This window comes from Corapipo altera, unplaced genomic scaffold (assembly GCF_003945725.1).
Source record: "Corapipo altera isolate COAL_440 unplaced genomic scaffold, ASM394572v1 24b, whole genome shotgun sequence".
Lineage (NCBI taxonomy): Eukaryota > Metazoa > Chordata > Aves > Passeriformes > Pipridae > Corapipo > Corapipo altera.
The window spans coordinates 13,163,078-13,184,906 of NW_020884888.1; the positions used below are offsets into that span (position 1 = coordinate 13,163,078).

At 38.0% G+C, this 21,829-nt stretch overlaps 1 protein-coding gene across 4 annotated transcripts in view; it reads right to left on the bottom strand.

Moving 5' to 3' along the window:
- Positions 1-21,829, bottom strand: part of SEMA5A (semaphorin 5A) — a 329,773-nt gene that overhangs the window by 199,098 nt on the left and 108,846 nt on the right. For all 4 annotated transcript variants that reach the window (XM_027643929.1, XM_027643930.1, XM_027643928.1 and 1 more), the window contains one exon: positions 10,818-10,917. In XM_027643929.1, the coding sequence (XP_027499730.1) occupies positions 10,818-10,917 (100 nt within the window). The remainder of the gene's footprint in view (positions 1-10,817; positions 10,918-21,829) is intronic.

Below are 21,829 nucleotides of genomic sequence, written 5' to 3' on the forward strand. Positions count from 1 at the left end.
TTTCTTAACCCAATGGTATCAGACTTACAAGAGTGGCACAGAAATGCCCCATCTCACTCTACAAATGCAGTCTCTGTTGCAGAATATATGAGCAGACAGTGTGGCTCACACTTTTAAGTTTAGGGTCAGTACTTCATGTACTGTCATTTCCACCTGTATGTGTACTTTATCTTCAGATATCTACTGAAGATTTATCTGTGATGAGGCCTTTTTAGGACAGATTATCAAATTATTAATGTCTTTTTATGATCTTTCATTCTGACATCATTTCAGTCTATTAAAAAGTAAGCTATTGTCCCAAACTGTAAAAATTCTAAACTAATAAATGCATAAACATAGTTTCAGCCTGAAGAAAAACAGAGATACAACATTTTCCTTGGTTTTTTCTTGAAAAATGAGATTTGTATCCTATTCAGTAGAGCACAACACTTCTACACATTAATATATTCAGTGTGAAATTAGAAAAATTGACCCTGTAAGTGTTAGTGAGACTAAAATGTATATTTTCATGTAAGTGAGTCAAGAGACTGAGCTAATTAGCTGACATTTTTCAACTTCCTGTGGCTGCCAATAACCAATTAAAATATTATTTTTGGCTTCATAAAACCAACAGAAAGAAAATGGAATAGCAATGTGCAAGAGACAGTACAACGTTACACCTTAGCAACATAAACTGGGCAAATGGACAGCACAGATTGGCTGTGACTACACAAATAATGCTAGGATAAGTGGCAAACTAGCACTCCGAGAGCAATCAGAGCTCTTCCTACCTAGATGGGCCCATTTCAGTAAAACTTGCAGGACTACACTTAGCTCCACAAATACAACAGTTGAACATTCTAAGACGGGCATCTCTAACATGCGAGAACTCATTCACTCATTCAGATATGACATGTATGAGAAAAAAATAAGAAAAAAAAAAAGGCATGCCAGTAAAAAAGCACAATGGAAATGCAGAATTAATATATCTGTCAGTCCAAAGAAAAAGTCAGTGCCAATTTTTGTTACATATGCAGAGCTGCTACAGTGACATAGGTGACAACACTTTTTTCAATGTGTTATTGAGATTATGCCCTGGACTGCCATTTTTCAATCTCTGGTCAGCTTTATTCTAGTGCATTTATGCTTGAAGGCAACAAAGGATGTGAAATAAGAATGAAATTACATTTTTGAAGCACAGATACAGACTTCTTAGCACACAGGCCTGTCTCATTTCCAAATATGGTGATAATAAGCAAGACAAATACAACTTTGCATGCTGGAATTAAAGTGATTTGACACTGGTGATAATTGGCAAATTTGTTTTCATTTGGTGCTTAATGAATGAGGAAAGCAAATATGTTACATAAATCTGCAAACAGAAGGACACTTAATGAAAAGAAAACACAACTAACACTGAGAAAAAGCAGTATCCTGTACTCCTTCAGAGATAGGCAATAAACATTTTGCTTTACATTCATGGCACTGAACAACTTTTCTAGCTCAACTATGATTACTAAAACCTGTTAGTCATGAGCCTGTTCAAATCCAAGGGCAAAGACTTCCACTGATATCAGTGGGAACTGAATGAAAACACACAAAAAGTGTGCTCCAGTTACCTCCTTGATGACAATATATTTTAATTTATTGCAGTGTGACTACAGATGAAAGTATAAAACTAATCTTCTTTATGTTCCTAAACAAGTCTGTGTCAAAAAACAACTGAAAACCCATAAAGATTCAAAAGTATATCAGGTTAGCAATGGTTGTTAAATCCAGCATTTTACCCTTTTCTCTGTGAAACTGCAAGTTATAAAAGCTGAATGGAACAATAATAAATACTCTTGCATTAAACACAGACATGAATTAGAAGAACATTAAGATGGTACATACAATGGAAAATATGGATTCAGGACAAAGTTTTTGAAAAAAAAGATGGCAAAATATATACCGTAACATAGCATAAAAACCTCTAAAACCCATCCTAAGTCCCCACATGCATCTGCAATTGGAAGTCTGAATCAACAAATAGGGGTTGCAACAAACTCAGAAACTCAAGGTATGACCAGACATGCTGCCAAATCTCCTGTAAATAAACCAGTAAGAGATTCCTTTCTCTTCACTTCTTTCAAGAAACTATTTCACCTGAAAGAAGAAAATTTATTTAATTTGTTGGAAGGAAAAAATATTACAAGTGAAAATGAAAAGTATGAGCTCTGGAAGAATCAACCATTAAGCAAAAAGTCACAATTCCACAATTAAGATGGTGAAGTTCTGTGTGGCAGCCAATTCTAATTCTGCAGTGTAGTAAAATCAGCAATTGGAAATAAAATTTAAAAAAATTAAGAATAGGACAAAAGGAGATAATCAATATAAATTAAAAAATATGATGTAGAAAATTCATTTGGTTATATTAAGAAACCATAGGAAAAATACCTGTAAAATCCAGCAATGAAAGACTGGAAATAAGAGAAACCTAATCAAAGTGGTCTAGTTGAACCATTTATGAAAATGGTCAATTTACAATAATAAAAAGAAGAATAGTCAAAAGTAATATTTTGTCTGCACTTTGCAGGAAATGAAAGCATCAGCAAATCAGAATAATGAAATGAGCATCTTACTGGTAAATGTTAAAGCTCTGAAAACAGCATATGCACAGATTTAAATATTTTCAAACTAGTAGGTCATGATAATTCAACTTAAAAATTATGGAGAAGTGATTTTTTTTTTTTGTTCTTACTGTTCTTTTTAAATAATTTCTAGAATTACAGGTGTTGTTGAGGAATGAAGATGAACCATGTTTTAGTAACATTTAAAAGGGCAAAGGGAAGACTCAGGTGATCACAGGTTGAGCAGTGAGACAATGAATTTGTCAAACAGAATAAGAAAAACACTACTGTAGTCTATTAGGAAAGAATCCCATTAAGCATTAAATGAATTCATTCTAAAATCTGATTTCCTTCTCTGATGCTTGCTCCTCAGAATTACCAAATCTTACTACATTCACTTCCCTGGGCCTCCTCATACGACCTCAGCAATGACTGGAGATCCTAGAGCGTAGGACTCCCATGCAGATTTTCAACAACAGCCAGGCATCATTTCTATGTATTTCTTGCCCTGGGCATATCCAGAAAAAGCAGAAAGGCACCAGTGGCCCCTGCAGCTCTGGAGCTCACCCTCTTCCTGAAGTCCCATCATGCCACGTCATCTCAAACATGCATTAACATCTCCTTTTGGCCCTGGTTTCTCATACACAGCACTCAAGTTCCCCAGCTGACAATGGCCTTGGAATATTTGCCACCTGTCTGCCTCCAATGCATGCAGATGAAGGATTTTTCTGAATATTATGCTTTAGTATAGATGAATCCGGGAGATTATTCAGCTATTTATTTAGTAAGTTGTCTTTGGATTCAACTTTATCCTGAAATATCACCTCAACCAAAATCTTAATCCTGTACTTCATAACTTTGGCTAACCAAATCGGTAATACTTTTTTATTGCTACCACACATACGTCAAAGTACATGCCCCCAGATTTACATTCTGGAAAATACTGCATATACTACACAGTACCCACTCATATTAAGAGCCATGCAAATTCTATGCGATGTTGTTACCATTTCATTGTTCAATATATGAATCTGTTTATTTTCAAGATTATTTGAAATTAAATTCAAATGCAGCTGTTATATCTCCTCAAAAAAATTGGAAATGGGCTTAAGACCAGAAATTTTAGACAGTTCAAACTTTTTGTGGTCTCTTCTCCTACAGCAACCAAGTTCAGCACATAAGGTTTTCTTGAATTGTTTGGGTTTTTTTGTGGGAGAAAGGTTGGGGGAGAAGGTTAAGAGTCTAAAGTAGCAAACATTGGGATTCTTTTCAATTTTTCTTATTTTATTAAGAAAATAAACTGCAACAACAAACTTATCAAAAAATTATGTAAGTGATCACATTAATGCTAAAGGTGTTAAAAGGAAGGAGAATCTAAGCTTGATGGCCCAAATTTTCAAAGCTAGCCTTGAATTTCCCTCCTGTGATGCCACTATAGTTCTCTGACAGAGTCGTTAATTTCCAACAGAGCCCTTTCCTTTAGTAAAAGCTCACTGTACATGACGTACAAAAGTAGGATTCATACCAAGGTAAGCACATGATGTTAACAAATCTCTATAGAAAACACAATCTTGCTCCCATTAAACCTTGAGAGGTGAAGGTCATGTGCACAGTATGCATCATCGCACTGCTAAATTTTCTCTCTGCACACTTGGAATGAGGACTGAGACCTACACACCTACTTAGCATCCGATCAATCCTCTCACAACATGAGTGCAGTCACTCAAATTAATCCATAAGGGCACTGTAAGTAACTAATGCAAGGCAACAAAGTTTCAGAGGCAGCTGAGAGTCCTTCACAGAACTGACTGCAGCTCCATGTGATACCTCTCTAGGACTTGTATATCATGACTGTCAGCCCCTGGCCAGCTGGTAACTCCCTGCCCTGCATTTCAGTGCTATAAAGGCACACACACAGAGCCAAGTCCAGCAAGGAGCAAACTGCTGGAAGTGTAGGGCAGAAATGCTGTGTTTGGACTAGCACTCACTGAGAAAGAAAGGAGCAGCTAACTGAAATAAGAACGTGGTCAAACATGGAACCAGTAGCAGACATAACTTGCCATATTCTGTGGCAGGACATGTACTACTTCCAACACACATCAAGTGTGTATATATTAAGCCATGACTTGAATGAAATACAAGTACCTTCAGAATACCACTCTTTTGATATAATTTCTAAAGACAGCTTACACTGAAATAGCAGTGTTCTCTGCCAAAGAAGTTCCATTTACTACTGCCATTTCTCTTTTCATCATACCCTGAGTCAACTCCAGGGCTTCTCTGATGATGCATCGTGTTAGCTACTCTAATTAAAATGCCAAGACATTAAATCAGCACAAGAAAACAAGTGATTTTTGTGGACTTAATGAACTGACTAGTGCTACTCTGCAACCAGTGTTGGTGCAAAGGAGGAGAAAATTGCGTAGTGGAACCAGTTATGAGCAGGAGAGGTAAAATGCATGAGCTTTTAAAAATATTCAGGTACCTTTTAGCAAGATAGAAAAGAGAAGCAGTAGGGGGAGAAAGACCTTTCTCTTTTGCAGAGGTATGATGATAATTTCTCATAGATTTAACATTAAACCATACTTTAGATTAGATTAGATTAGCCCAGTTCAGTCAGTGGAAGGACAGACACTGATTACCCTGAACCAAGTGTTAAATGAGCAATGAAACCCAGATGGACTTTCAAAGAATATAGTATTACTTTCTGGTGCCTGTATGTTCTCCCAGTATGTAGTCCTCAGAGCATCTCATTAACAAGAAGGTCTCATATTTTCCTGCTGGGAACAGACAACAGCAAGAAACAAACCTGTACAGTTATTTATTCCTTTATTAGAGATTCTTAAGCCACTCTTAATGAATCCTTTAATTTGCTTTTCTGTTATTATGGAAAGGAGTGGTAATGGTTCAAATTAACGTTCCCAAACACACATCTAATTAAGTGAGCAGGCATACTGTTACAGTCCTTCATCAGCGAGATAAGGAGTGACTGAGGCAATAAGCCACCTCAAAGCAAGTCATAATCCTAAAAAGCAAGTTTAATTAACTTGCAGGAGAACACACAGGAGAGAGCCACCATTATTAGGATGCTCTATATAAAAAAAATAATGTCATATATGTCTAAATATATATTAGTCAATTAAAAAGAAAGTTGGATAGCTTTGAGACCTATTTTTGATAGTAACTATATCATTTAAAAGCATAGCTGAACTAGCTCAACTTGAATTAAAAAAATTTAAAAATTACCATATCTCAAGAATGAACTCAAGCTAGGCTGCTACCACTTCATAATTTCAAACATAAGAGGCTTAGGAAAAGAGAATAACTTCATTTTCCCTTTAAAAATAGACATAATTCTTCTTGCATGGTTTGAATAAAACCATTAAGGAAAAAAGAACAGATTGAAAGGAAACTGTAACTTATTACTTTGAATCTCAACATTTTTCCCTAACCTACTGGGTTTGAGACATGCTTCTAGTTGATTCTCTTTTTACCAAAATGGCTGGAACACTTTTAGCACGTTCTCATTTATAAAAACTAGAGCTGCTATGTGTTAGGTGCATTGCCAAGGAAGAAGGAGAAAAAAAGGCAATGTGTAATTTGCCTCAGAAATTCAGACACTGTTGTATCCCTCCTCTAATCTGGTCTATTCCCCTTTCAATTGACCTTTCCAAAGAAACATATGACAAAGCACTTTCACACAGCAAAAGAAGGTAAAGTTGTTATTGGGGAAATCTATGAATCTCTAAGCTTACTGGTATTTCAAAATACAGAAATCATTATAATATTTGTTTACATGCTAAGTTAGTCCACTAAGTAACACACAGAGAAATATTCATGTGAATATTTTATTAGGATTTATCAGGATAAGATAAATAAGCAGTCTCTCACTTCCTTGAGCTTACTGAGGAGCTAATGCCCTGAGAGTAATCCTTCATTGATGCCACTTAATTATAAAAGTAAATTTTGCCCTGCCATATGGGTTAGGTTTTTTTAAGAAAACAAATGAATTCCCAAGAAGGTTTCAGATCACTGTACAACTCATTTATTTTTATCTGCCAGGTCGTATGCAATATTAAGAACAACGCCTGTGGCAAATTTAAAGATACAGTTTCATGGGAACATGGACTGGATGCTTAACTTGAAGGTACTAGTGTTGGAATGGTACCGTTCATAAATTACTGCAGATGGTGTAAAGAAACCGAACCAAGGCTTCAAAACTCCAATTTAACCAACTCGAGACCTATAGGAGAACTGGATGTTTTGTGTAAAAAAATAAAATTATCAACCAGCAATAACTGTCTCACAAGGACTGAAAGACGACCCCCGGAAGCTGGGGGTGGGGAAAGAGGAGCAGATACAATTGTTAACAATCTATTTTTGCACAGCAACTACAGAATGGCCACAGACATCAGAAGACCATCTTTATTTCCCAAACTGGACAGGCAAGACTAATCTTCACAGTATAGGACTAGTAATTACCTTCCCAGTTATTGCCTACTATAGCAAAATATCATGGAATAATGTCCCTTTTGATCTCTATCTCAAAATATTTCTGTTCTTATTTTGCTCGCCCCAACAAAATGTAACAAAAGTCATTGTTTCTTGACTAAATTACCATGGTCAATTTAAACTGATTTGGTTGTCTGCCAACACTACTGTATAGCTCATACTGCTGTTTCCTTCCTTAGATGTACCTGCTGACAGATTTATGGGCAGGTACTGCACACATGCTCAGTCCTTGTTATCCTGCACTACAATTCCACCAACTCTCTTCATTTGTCTTCCAGCAGTCCTTCCCTACACTTCTAGCTAGTTTCAGTTAATTTTTTTTAAGCATATATAAACAGAATAATACACACTACTACCGTTTAAAGTCTTTCAAGAACCTTGTGCAACGACATCAAAAGTTCTCTGTCACTCCAGGAGACACCCTCTGAGGCATCATAGGATCACAGAATCACACAGAATCAACCAGGCTGGAAAAGACCTTTGAGACCATTGAGTCCCAACACCACCCTGTCAACTAGACCATGGGACTAAGTGCCACATCCAGTCTCTTCTTAAATACTTCCAAGGATGGTGATTCCACCACCTCCCTGAGCAGCCCAATCCAATGTCTGATCACTCTTTTTTTCCCTGCTCTGTCATGGAGCCCTCCATGGGCTGCAGGTGGATCTCTGCTCCCCACGGACCTTCATGTGCCGCAGGGCGACAGCCTATCTCACCACAGTCTGCACCACAGGCTACAGGGGAATCTCTGCTCTGCTCTGCTGAAGCACCTCCTCCCCCTCCATCTTCATTGACCTTGGTGTCTGCAGGGCTCATCATCATGGCTAGGCTTCGCGAATGAAGATTTGGGAAAGGCTCTATCCACATTTGTTACAGGCACGCTGGTGGTTTATGAGGCCAATACGAGATAGACATATCTGATTGCAAAAGGCACAGCAGAAAGACTCCTTAGGTGGTATATTCAGCAAGCCACGGTTCTTTCTGCATTGCCTTTTCTCCTCAAGAGTGATCCTGCATGCGTTCTCTAAGGAGACAGCTGTGTTATAGATGGTGTGTCTCCAGGCCTCCGATTTGAGGCCAGAGTAGACCAGTTATGATGATCAATATGGCCAAGGCTGAGATGTTGTTTCAGGGAGTCCTTGTATCTTTTCTTCGGGGCTCCTCTCTTGCGGCAGCCAGTGGTAAGTTCACCATAAAGCAAGATCTTAGGGAGGCGGCGGTCCTTCATCCTGGAGACATGCCCTGCCCATCGCAGCTGTGTTCTCATCAACATGTCCTCTTTACTTGTGACTGCTGCTTGTTCTAGAACAGATGTATTGGTCACATAATCTGACCAGTGGATGTTTAGGATTGTACGCAGGCAGCGTTGATGGAAGCATTCTAGGAGACTGCAGGGCTATTCCTCTCACATATTCCCACTTCTCTCTTCTGCAGCCACAACTACTTCTGCACAATAATTTTTCTTCCTTCATAAATATGTTATCACAGAGGCATCATCATTGCTGATGGGCTCAGCCTTGGCCAGTGGCAGGTCCATCTTGGAGCCGGCTGGCATTGGCTCTGTTGGACATGGCAGAAGCTTCTAGCTGAAGCTTTTAGCTGCTTCTCAGAGATGCCAACCCTGTAGCCCCCTCCAGTACCAGAGGCTTGCCACACAAACACAATACCTCTGGTTTTGTTGGGATGCCAGACAAGTAAATCAGAATGGGACTGCTTCTCTTGGCAGTGCCAATTGCGCAATCTAAGTTCATTGGTAGCTTTGTCACGTGCCACACTGCACTTTTCCCTTCTCTACTGGGTAGCAAATACAAAACCATGTTAGAGGGCTACAAATTATCATTTTCACAAATGAACAGGAACTTTTAATTGTTCAGATCTTACTGAAATCACATTACACGTGGTTATTAATTTTTCACTACTACAGTGTTAGTACAAGAAGATAACAGAAAAAAAAGTTGGAATATTTTAGAGAAATAACTGTATATCAAAAGATACTTCACCAGGGAGGGGGAATTAACAATGCATTCTCTTCAATGTCTTTAGGAGAGCATATTTGTGGCTTAGGACAGAAAATTAATTCTTCAAATGGCTCTTCAAAGAGCCAGTGTGAATCCAGTGAGGTAGACACGCAAGAAAACTGTACTAAAATTTTGTCCACAGGCCATAGCACAACTATGGTAATATTAATGCTCGATTCAGATGGCCCTGAATGAAAGATAAGTAAAAACAGGGCATTAAGGAAAAAAAAAACATATCAGTGCAGCCAGTTGACACGATAAAAGGCTGCAAAATCCATTCCTGCAAATAAGCAGAAAACTTGACATCATATTCACAGTGAACGGATTCATTCTATGTGTAGGGGGAACTACATGCAAAAGGTGCATAATCAGTAAGATCAACACCTGCAATTTTGGGACTACAGCATCCTGACAATTGGTTGCTAGTCTCTGAATTTAGGACTTCATGACATATAACAACTTTAACCATATAGTCTGGCACAATGGTTAAAGAACAGAAAAGTGTGCAGTGAAAAGGAGATATTAGTATCAATAACATACAATTAGAGAAACCCGCTGACAAATGCAGTCATTCTAAAGTAAGGTCTCCATGGCCAAACACAACAGTGCCATGGAAAAGGTTAAAATTTAGAATGGAAATTCAGAATAAGGAAAAGAAAAATCTAACAAATTCTAGTGATAAATAACAGCCAACTATACTGAACTCTGGAAAACAAAATTTCTGTTGTAATTTTAAAAACACTGAATATTTTTAATTTTTCAATTTTAGAACAAGAGATATTAAGCTCAGAAACAGCATTAACTTATACAGAAACCAAATTAATCTTTTAACTGTACTAGATCTTTTCCAAAAAGCAGAATTGACAGCTGGCATTTTTTTGTAGTCACTGCTTATTCAACAAAATCATCCAAAGCTTATCCCATAGTGATTCAAAAGCACAAGTTTAAACAAACATATTTTTTTGCTGAGATTTGGAGCCAAGATTAACAGTATGGAGAATAAAAAAGAGAGCAGAGAAAATTGGGGTTTTTTTCAACAGTGACTAGAGCTTTGTTAATTCAAGGGTAAAATATAATCAGAAGACAGGTTTGAATAATAACTTTAGATGATTACTTTTTTTTGCCAACCAAAATGTTTTACTATACTTCATGTACTAAGACAAAAAAATGGTTCTCAAGGACTGTCACTGCTTCAATGTTAACATCTAAGACAGTGTCACTGTTGATCACAGCTTGCAAAGTACTCTCCTACCATGCAAAAAGTATAATTAACACTTTACCACTAATTCTGCAGTCTTTAACAGATCACTTCTGGCATTGTAGTGAACAATTATTAGAATCATTCAAGAACAAAGAGCCATATTGTGTAGCCAAATTTGGGATCATCATAAGTTCCATGCAGTGGTAACTTTAGTCACATTGTCATACAGTATCTGCCTGTCCTACTGTATGCATCCAAAGTTTGTGTACTCCAGGACAGTCCTCTTAAAAATGAGAATAGTGTAAGCTACCAGCCAATCCATCTTTTAACTTTGGTCAGGAAAAAGAGAAATAAACATATAAACATTCAGTTTAGTGGGTCTAGAAGGCAAGGGAGTCACATGAGAGCAAGCTGATACTGGAATATGGCTGAATATTACTTATCAACAAAGAGTAAAATCCAGTCTGATGCAACATGAAAAGAAAATAGATTTCTCACCTTGCTCCAGCAATAAGTTCTTTTTGTCCTGGGTCAAATGTTAACTGTGAGAAGTCCACAGCATCTTCTGCTTTGAACACATGTAACCAAGGGGCAATTTCTAAAATCAATCAAGAAATACAACTGTTACTATAAATGTTCTAGATGTAGTACGTCAGGTACCATTAAATTTACAGATATGGTGGGGCTGCAAGTTGTCTCCATATGGTCCTCTAAGGAAACATAGGAGACTTTCACCACCATGCCATGTAATTTATAACACAGGCCTGTAAAATATATAGAGCAGCCACTCAATACACACTTGAACGAAGTATCCATATTTTGGTTTGATTTGTAAGCCAGATATGTTTTTCCTCCTTAGGTAAAGCAGAAAACACCACAGTACAATTGCAATTCACTGGTACATACTCAAGTGAAGTCAAATTTATTTTCCATGCATAAGAAGCAGTTGATAACTAGGGTTTTATTTAGCTAGCAACTTATTTAGTTATTTTCTCTACAAAAGGATATGATCAAGCGAAAAACAATGAGAAAAACAAATAAATTTGACGTTTCACCATTTTCACAATAAAAAGGTTGAGAAATGAGGGATGAAAAAGAAAAAATACTTGACATTCATTGAACATTTTTTTCACCCGCCTTTCTCAGACCAATTTAGTGCTACATTAAGCAGGACAGACAAGTGAGTGAGTTGCTGAAAATCAGCAAGGAGCATTACTGGTATTCAGAATACAAACTTGTTCCTACTTTCAAACTTAAACACACATAAATAGTTGCACATCAAATCCTTACATATTTTCATTAGTAGTAGTTATTTTTGCATTCATATCACTAACTGGACACACAACAGTTTGTTTACATGAACACAGTGTTCTGGAAACAGAGCATGATTTTTTTTTAATTTTACTTTTTTTTAAATAGACACACAGAATACTTAAAATTGCTAAAACAATACAAATGACTCTCAAAAAAAGGTCCAGTTGTACAAAAAGCCTCATCCTCTAGAGTTTTACAATTCTCAGGATGTTGATTGAAGTTTGTTTTTTTTTTTTAATGTAGTCACAAAGCAGTGGTCCGGAACTTATGTGAAAGGTGAAGAGGGTTAGGTATGTATGGCACAACAGGCTGTGGAACCATCTATTTGAAGACTACAGATGTGAAACATTCAACAGAAAGACCAAAGGTGAGCACACGGTCATGACCATCTAGAATACAGAGTAAAAACTGATCCACTCTCGAGGGTGCTGTAGAAGTGTAATTTTTGATACTGGTATCACCAGTTGCAGGTCAGGTTGACAAGATCCATTCTAAACTCCTTTCTTCACTCATGAGCATATTTTTACTTTTGCAAATATCTGAGTTGAACAAATCCACGTCTAGTGCCTGTTTCAGGATGATTTGTTCCTCATTTAAATATTAAAATTTTAGCACAAGTGGGCTATCCATTCCTAAGGAATGGGCCCAGGAGAAAAATGTTATTCTGTGTCAAATGTGTTCAGCCATTGCAGACAACCATTAAAAGCACTGTGCAGAAGCTGTAGCATCATATACTTTGGAAAAAACAGATGGAACTGTGAAGTAGAATCACTTGGGTGTCAGAAAACTAACTTCTGCATTTTTAATGACAGCCTGTATACATCTGGGCAATTTCAGGCATGCAATGCCAGTTGTACATGTTCTGCAGTACTTGTAGCTAAATTCACTGTTGATTACATCTGTATTGGATAGGTTCTTAAATCAGGATCTGAACACTGTAGGGGAAAGGGGATGCGGCCGCATATTAGATAACTATGATTACAGCTGACATCAGCTGTTACTGCAGATGCTGTACATAAAAACTATCAGGATTCTGAAGAAGGAAAAACAATACACATGCACATATACATTATACATACTTATTTATCTACTTATATTTATATATATAAGGCTACAGAGGTAAGCCTAAAATAAGTGTTTCTTAATTTTTTTATACTTGATTTTGCAACCTTAAGTTTTCAGTCATGCATTTCCTATGAAAAAAATCAATCGCGAAGTTCTAAAAAGTTAAGAAATTAGGTAGGACATGAAGATGAAGAAATTCAGAGGTAAGTCATGAAGAATCTCACTGGAAAAAAAAAAGAGAGAACAAAAAGCGAAAGCTAAATGCAATTAAGTTTATCAGTTTATCAGCCAACGTATCTAAAATCTCCATTAATTCCCTCATGTCCCACATGGACAGAGAATATCCATAATCTTCACAGAAAAAATACATACCTACACACACAGTCCCACTCAGGAAGAGCTCTCAGTTCTGAGAGATGCAAAGAGGCTACATTTTTTTACAGTATTAAGCACTGTGACTGAGACAGAAATGGATAGAAAACCATTTTATAAAGTAGCAGAAATCCAGACAAAATACTGATAAATAACCACATAATACTGATAAATAACCACTAAAATCAAAACCTCAAATATACTATGATAAAAAATAGGGCTTAAAAAAAAAAAAAAAAAGAATAGAAAACCCATCCTGAGAGTCCAGCCAAGCCAAAGGGTAGAAATAGCAAAAGGGGCTGGAAGGACAGACAAGGATATGGGTTAAGTCCCTTGACTGCTATGTTCCTCTTCCAAATGGTTGCACAAGCCATGGGAAGTGCTGCTGCACACATACGGGGAATTTTCACTCTTTGAGATGGAAGTCATGGCTCCCTGGGCTCCCTCCACCTTTGCTTGCACCCAGAGTTACTGTCTTTGAGGAACAGTTTTGCAGAACCACACACAAACCTATTAAACTGAAAAAGTGCAGCTCAGGTTACCAATGTACTAACATGCAAATTTATACTGCTGTGTGCAAATAAGTACAGTTGAGAATGCCACTGGCTCCCCGGCAGATCTGCACACAAGTAAAGCCAGACCCACTCTAGAAACATCAGTCTCTGTAAAAGAAACAGGGTAAGCAGTTGAGAATGGAATTACCTCAGCTCCATACTGGTAGGACGAGTGAGACCCTTAGTTTTCTGAAAGAAGAGGAAAGGAGTAGCTCCCCATGGCATGGGGAGGCCAGAGACATTTCAGTACACAGAGGTAATGCAGTGCCAGAAGACTACAGGGAAAACTGAGATTCGAATACTCAATTTCCTTCCACTTGTCAAGCTGTCTCAGCAAGACACAATAATGCTTCAAGGTACAGCAAGCAGGCGATTGAGACCATTACCAGGTTTGGAGCAAGTGAGCAGGGGCCAGGAGGGCAAGGCAAGCCTAGGCTAGAGAACAAGAAAAGAGGACTTGCTAAGAAAGACCTTGCTAAAAAATGTCTCTGAAATCTGATTCCTCTCTATCTCTCCAAAATATAAATTATTTTATCCTGTCTTTGTTGCATTCAGCAGTGTTCTTGCTTGAGGGAATAAGGTCAGGGAGAGTAAATGGCTGTTAGAGCTCTTTTTTTTCCGGCAAACACTCTGAAACTGTATCTCATGTGTCACAGTGGCATCATGTGTTTGCCTTTATGAGATAAAGCTAGAACTTCGTGACCCTTTTGTAAGGGAACATGAATACAAAAACAGAGCCTGTTAAAAAAAAAAAAAGGACAATCAACAAACCCATGTCCACTGTAAAAGTAAGAGTTTATTAGTGAAATTCTGTTGTGAGTTATGCTACAGAAGAATTATGTAACTAATTAACAGAATACTTATATATATTTTCACCCAAACAGCAAAATCTAGCTGAAACCCCAAACGGGAAACAAGACTTTTCAGTTTTGCTATGAGTTATCAAGTTAAAGTCAAAATTCATAAAAAGCTATTAAAGATATATAATTTTTTTTTCAATTAAAAAAATAATGGTAAAGTAGTAAGCAGTTATAATTTCACTTTATTAATGGTTTTTATACAGATGCAACTTGACAGGTTTTACAAAATAACATAGCTGTACATTTTGTATACTACAGCAGTACCATAAATAAATGTGTAATTAAGCTGGCCTGCCAACACGTAACCTAATCATATTGTTTGCCAATCACAGGTGACAAACAGTAACATCTCTACCTTTTCCAGTTCTAATCCTCCCCTTTCTGGCATTCCACTCCCTTTCCTCTGCCCTCAATTCATGTGCAACACAGTAAAACACCAAGCCCTTTATTGATTTCTCTCTTCTTTCTCCTGATACTGAAAGCACTTATTCAAACACACTTTCAGTCTGGACTTCTTAAAACTAAGTGGGCATTTTTACCATTCTGCAGATATTGGTCTAAGAGTTAAAGTTATCCACAGAAAACTGTGTTATGGCATACATACAGTCATGACTACAGCCGATCTCCAAAACACGCTGGGTCCTTTTGGTAAATTTAAGGCATAATTACCCTTAGTAAAGAAAAATATTTTTTTAATTGCTATTACAGTACTGAAATCTGCAGGCCTTATAACTCAAAGACATTCCCAAAAGAAACACCTTCCCATGGAACTAAAATATGGATATTGAAAAAAATCTTTCTGAGAAAGCTACAACTCTCTTTAACATGTTGGGAATCACGTGCTACGGGTTTTCCTGGGGGGTTCATGTTTTGGGAGCATGGGGGGTTAATAGCTTAGATTTAATATGAAACAAAGTTTGGCATGGTCCATAAATCTACAGCAAAGCAAACACACTAAAGTCCCCTCAGCTCTTAGGAAAGGTCAAAGGAGTCTCCTAAAGAGGTTTAAAGACAAAGGAGGTTAACAATCAAAGCTGGGCAGGAGGACATTAGATACTCATTAAAAAAAATGAAAGACCAGAAGTCTCTCTCTTTTTTACTTTAAATTTAGTATCTGCCCAACAGGCCACAGCTTGTTTGGTTTACATTGTCCAAGGACTTGCCAAGGGCTGAGCTCTACAGTTCTTTGCAAATGAAATCACAGAGTTCCCTCTAACCTAAGTTTCATTATTCAGCACTTCAAAGTAGAGCTACAGCAAACAGTAAAATGGAGTAATGACTAATAAGGAATAGAGTGGTATGTTTTGAACCAAATTCAGAAGTGATCATTAATGGTAAATAACAAAGTCAAAAGACAATAAAGACTTCCTGATTTAATTTAAAAATTAACGTAGACATTAAAAATATCAGTAATGTTTATGGTATATGTGTGTCACATCTCGTGCCATGGTGTCCTTTTTGAAAATAGTGAGCACAAAGTCAAACAGATGCATAGTACCACCTTCTTGAAGAAATTCTGTTAGCAAAGTAACAACAATAATAATAATACCACAGTGACTACAGCAACAACAGTAACACCGTAGCTGAAAACCAGCAGATTTGCAATGTTAACAGAAGTCTCTGGGTGGCATCAGTACAACAAATTCACTAATCTTATCAGAAGAAAATGAAAATATATTTCTGCGTGCTAAAGTTATTTTACAATTGAATGTAACTAATCTAAGAATTATACAATAATCTCCATCTTCATGAAGCTGTATAATGATTTTAACTTAACTTAGATCAATTCCATGATACTCCGGTTACATTACTGTCCTCTTCAAAGGCAGCAAGAATGCCCAAAGTCTCTCTGCCGCCTTGACTCCACTACATTATCCCTACTGCTGTGATGACTGTCCCATTAACCCCAGGGGAAACTGTTCAGCAGTGTGTCAGGGCTGGCAGTATTCACTCATTCAGCATGTCCTGTTTGGGGATTTATTTGCAACACTTGCTCTTGAAGGACACAGTTAGGTGCACTTGTAAACACACTGTTGTGATGCTTCAGGACTCCACAGTCCTTAACTATTTTAGACCTAGGACTGAGAAAAGATTTTCCTCAGTAATTTCTGTGCATCATCAATTCAGTGTGACTGTTATAATTTTAAAATTCCCATTATATTATATCTATGAATAATAACTTCACTGCGAACAACTTCATGATAACAAGCATTGGTCTGTGTTGGGAAAAAAAGACAAGAAAAATGGTATGACAGAGTCTGTTGCATCTTTTAGGATTCACTTTTGTCTATACTTTTTTCCTAACATTCCCAATTACTAGTCTTTCCTAGCTCTTTCATACTATATTCTCTCCTCACTGAAACGCATTAAACACATCCTTGGCTGGCAAGTTGTTGACTGACTGCAGGCGAAAAGATAAAAGATGCCACAGCTCGAGTGAAGAAAGGAAATACGTACAAACACTATTCGACAGGTTCCAACAAAAAAGGACGACGTCATCAAGACAGTTCAGCAAAAGAACAGTTGTATTACTTCTGAAATCAATCACAATTCACTCCCACTTGTCAAGAAGGGGCTGAGGCTTAGTTTGTCAACAACATAATTTATTTTTCTAGGACTTATTCGAGGCATGTGTTGCTCTGCATTTGTATGCAATGACTCAGTGTTTTAAATAATTTTGATCAATACACTTTAAAAAAAAAGAAGTAAATACTGGATAGAAAGCAGCTATAGTTACAAACATGTAAGCTACAATATAAGATATCCTATACAGGTGTTTTTTTCCTTGGATGAGCTCCTGAAAACACAACTGCAAACAAACTCCCAGATTAGGCACGCGAGCTTGTCCAGTTGTCATTGTAGTGGAGAGAAACCTACGCTACACCTGAACAAACAGTTTGTGCACTCCTCAGGTTTCAGCACTGTGAAGCTCCACCACAACTATGGTGGTTCTATATCCAGTACAAAGTGTTTAAAACCATAGAAATGGAAGTTATTCTTTACATACTTGTAAAGTCATATTTTATTTTTACTTATTTTGGACCAAATTCTTATTCTAATGCTAGCCTAGCTCTGTTGCAAAACAGGCCAGAATGGACTTTTCCCAATGGGTATATTCCCATTGGATTCATTAACCGTGAAATCATTACAGTTATAGCCTCAGGTCAACACTCTGGGTATTCATTAACCCTTTCTACGTGGCTCCTAATACTGTCCTTTAGTATGATTACAGGGACAGACAAAAGAACTATTAATGCATCTTACAACAGTAGAGCTTAAAAGTCGTACCAGCACTGCATTTCTGTTCCAGAGCTGAAGTTGCATAGAAGGAGCAAGAAAATACCCAAGTAACATAAAATCAGATGCTAGGCACATATACACTCCACCAGTATGAATTAGAGCCCAGGAAGGTGCTTTTTTGTAATTTTTAATACACAAGAAGGACAAACTACCGCATTAAGAATCTTAGTCAGACGGACATATCAGAAAAAAAACAAGTCTCTAACACTTAAACCTCACAGAAAGAGACTAAGCTGTTCTAAAAAAAAATAATAAATCGAAAAGCCAAGAGAATACTAGCTCAATGCTCTAGTGAAATTTCTGACCCACCTGTTACTGAGATTAGAATGTAGTTGGCATGTCCCATGTCCACTTTTTCATATATATGGCACAAGCATGCATATGTCAAGGCTAAGGAGGGTCATGGATGTAACAGATCTAACAGTCTTTGCTACAAGAGGACTCTAATAACCTAAATGGAATACAGTGGAAGCAGACTGAACACAACATAAGCAGAGAAGAGTACTAGTTCAAGAGCAAAAAGATGGCATCAGCTGGCACCATTTTATGCTTCTCTGTATAATGAAAGGATTAGGACAGATAGAAGTGTTACAATACTCAGTATTGCACTTTAATGAAAAAGGCATTGCACATAGCCCTCACCATAGAGAACACATTTATTCCTAGGCTGTGTACAGAATTAACAGTATCTGGACATCATAACTGGGAAACAAAAGAATATATATATTTATAGTAGTTAATCCCTTACTTTTTATAAAATTGAAAATTAAAAATATTTCTTATAGAAATTATGAAAACTTTTTAATGTGAATAATTGAAAATTGAAAAATATCAGCATTTTGGTAATTAATGATTAGACATTAAGAACCATACAGTTTCTAAAATGGGGATCCAGGAAGACATAAGAAAACAAAACATCACTTCTTCCTACGAAGGGAAAAACAAAATAAAAATTTTGTTTAGGTAGGGTTAGCTAATGCAATCCAATCCTCCATAAAGGAAAAGATAAAGTTGGAAAGTTGCCCAGAATGATTAAATCAGCAACCACAAACTAAAAGATTCCTCTTTTAAGTCTTACCACACTACATTTGGTTCTCCTTTGGAAACATGAAAACATGTCAGATCTTCATCTGCAGTTCAGTGCTCATCTTTGCTTGGAGGGAGGGGAGAAAAAAAAAAAGAAACAGCAAAAAGACAAAGCAACCTCAAAACTACAGCTCCCTTTCAAGATGTAGTATTTTGGAGGTCTCTAGATTACACAAACAAGCCAGCTGCCTTCCTTCTACTAACCAAGAAAACTTAATACAGTCCTGAAACTTGCTTTTCCTTACAAAGGAAACTGCAGAGGCCAAGAAATAAATATGTATCTCTAGCCTTATCTAGAAGCCCTGCTAGCTTCTCCAGCTCTCCTCCATTTATTTGTAATAAAACAGATCCCAAGACCATAAACCTCTTGACATTTTCCAGAAAGTTCACCACCTGTTTATTGGGCATTCATTTTATGAACAGCTATTACAGGTTCAGAACAATTTTGGAGGTAATGAGGCAGGGCTGTAAGCAATTTATTTATTATTAATGGGAAAAACAGACAATCAAGCATAATTACAGTATATGTTTCTTGACTTTAAATGCATGAAAACTCAAACTTCTTTCTTAAGCCTATTGTAAACTTACTTCCTTCTACCCGCTCTTCTCATCTTTCATCGTTTATCTCACTAGGCAAAAAGTGGCTGCCCCCAGCATTTGCCTACTGCTCTCCAGGAAGGGCACACAGCAGTTGCCCTGCCCTGGTTCCCTGGCCTGCTTTTACGATCTGCTCTAACCTTCAAGGTCTGAGATAAAGCCTGCATTCCTGTTTTCTTTGTCCTGACAGAGCTTCTCCAGCTAGAAGTACATATTTCTGCATTCTTATGTATGTGCATATGTCTATTACCAGGATAATTAAAGGGAATTTGGGTTATGACTGTCTGTGCCCTAAGGGAAGAGACAGTAACATCTGCTGCAATGACTACTTATTTCTTACTTTTCTAAACAAGGGTTTGGAATTATTTATGCTTCATTGTTCAAACACACATATTGCATACAAATACAAGAAGGTGTAAGGGAAAAAAGACTGGACCCCCACCTAGATGAAAGCAGTTTCAGCTCTACCAGTACAGTTAAAAAACACTAATTTCATGCCCCAACTAGCACAGCCTACATGCTCTTCCCAGTGTGCAACCACCCCTTACAGTTACCAGCTCTGGTCCCTGTGCTGCTGCTGCCAGTCTTCTTGAATGTGACACAGAGGGACAGACTGACCATGTAAAACACTTGACATCCTTAGTCATGCCCTCTCTTCAGAGGGCATGACTCTTTTCATGTTTTAACACTTACATGCTGGCTTTGTCAACCAGCCAGAGAATTCGTTTTGATGGAAATAATGTTTAATGGTCTGGTGGGGAAAAAAAGTGGTTTTCCCCCTGGAGTTAAAAAAATGGTAACCCCCGAGGGGGTGGTGTTACTTGATGTTGACCCAATCAGCGCTCATGCAAAATTTAAACATATCACACCAGACCGGAAAAGAAGGGGATGAGGCAGTTGGAGGAGAAGTGGCCATGTTCTGAGACCACGAGGACTGGAGAGGCCAGGAGCCCTGTTGGGGGCTAGGTCCCCTCCAGCCTTGGCTGGGGGCTGCAGGAACTTGGAACAGTATTAGACTGTGCCAAGTATCTGTAGCTAAGAGCTGGGGAGTTTTCTCCACTGTGAGTGGGCAGCAGAAGACAGAAAAGCGGTGGCAGAGGCAGCGCTGAGTGGAAGGCTGTGGCTGAAAGCCAAGAAGATAAGAAACAAGCAACAAGACGGCATGTAGCTGAGCAGAGAGACACAGAGATGTCTGAGAGAGAGAGAGGACTAAGCTCAACAGAGACAGTTTTGGGGTAAGAACTGAATGAGCTCCCCTCAAAACCCCTCTGAGACCCCTCCTAGGAGGAGGGGGTGGACCCCTACTTGAGGGGAGTCTTGGAATGCAGCAGCACCAGAGAGAGGACCTAAGAGCTCAGAGACGTCCCGGAGCTGGACCGGGACAGCCAGATGGAATGGAGGGGAAGTGGCCTTGTTCCCCCCCCGCTGCTGCCACGCTGGCAGTTTTGAGATAGAGCAAAGGAGCTCTGATAGAACACTTAGGGTAAGGACTGAACTGAAAGCTGCCCTAAATGTTCTGACTCAAGGGGAACTTAAATCCCCTGAGGAAAGGAACTGTCATGAAGATGCCCCTGCACTTCGTGATATGCCCGTGGTGAAGCGAGCTTTTGTCCTGGTTATCGCAGTCCATGGGAGTGAGACCTTCGCTCAGAGCCAAAGGGCCGAGGGGTGAGAGGAGACCCCCTTGTGTGTAATGGAGAGAGAGAGACCCAGCTACAACTCCAGCTATGACTGCTGCATTGAAGAAGAGAGACACTGCTGCCCTGAATGTGGAAAGGATCTTTCCTTCCTCCCTTCTGGACTTTTACTGGAGGGAAAAGAGATTTGATCCAGTGTAAATACTGCTTTATCATAGGACAGATAGTTAGGATTATGTATATAAAGTATTATAATATTTATTTGTGTAATAATTGTAAGATAATTCCCTTCCCCCCATATTGAGTCTTGTGTTGTGTCTGGAAAACCCCTCTCACACTGGGGTGAGTTGTAGGAGGGGGGCTTGGATTCGGAAATTGGATTTTTGGGGGTCTCAAACCACGACAAATGGTTATAGGAAATCAGTATTTGGCCTCAAGATGGAGTTTTGTAAAGAAATCTGCTGAATTTTAATATAGGTATTATAGGGAACAGAAATATAAAGCCAACTGCCCATAGACAGTTATGCCCTGTTATTTTAGTTGGAAATATCTATGCTTGAAATAGCAAGACCTTTTTTCTAGAACTGACCATCTTGCAACAATTCATTCTTATTTATGTTGGCATATGAACATACTAAACTTCTTCATTTACATTGTTTTAGAAAAATAAAATTTCTTGATTCTATCAATTCTGCCAAGACTACAGCTCATAAAATATTTTGAGG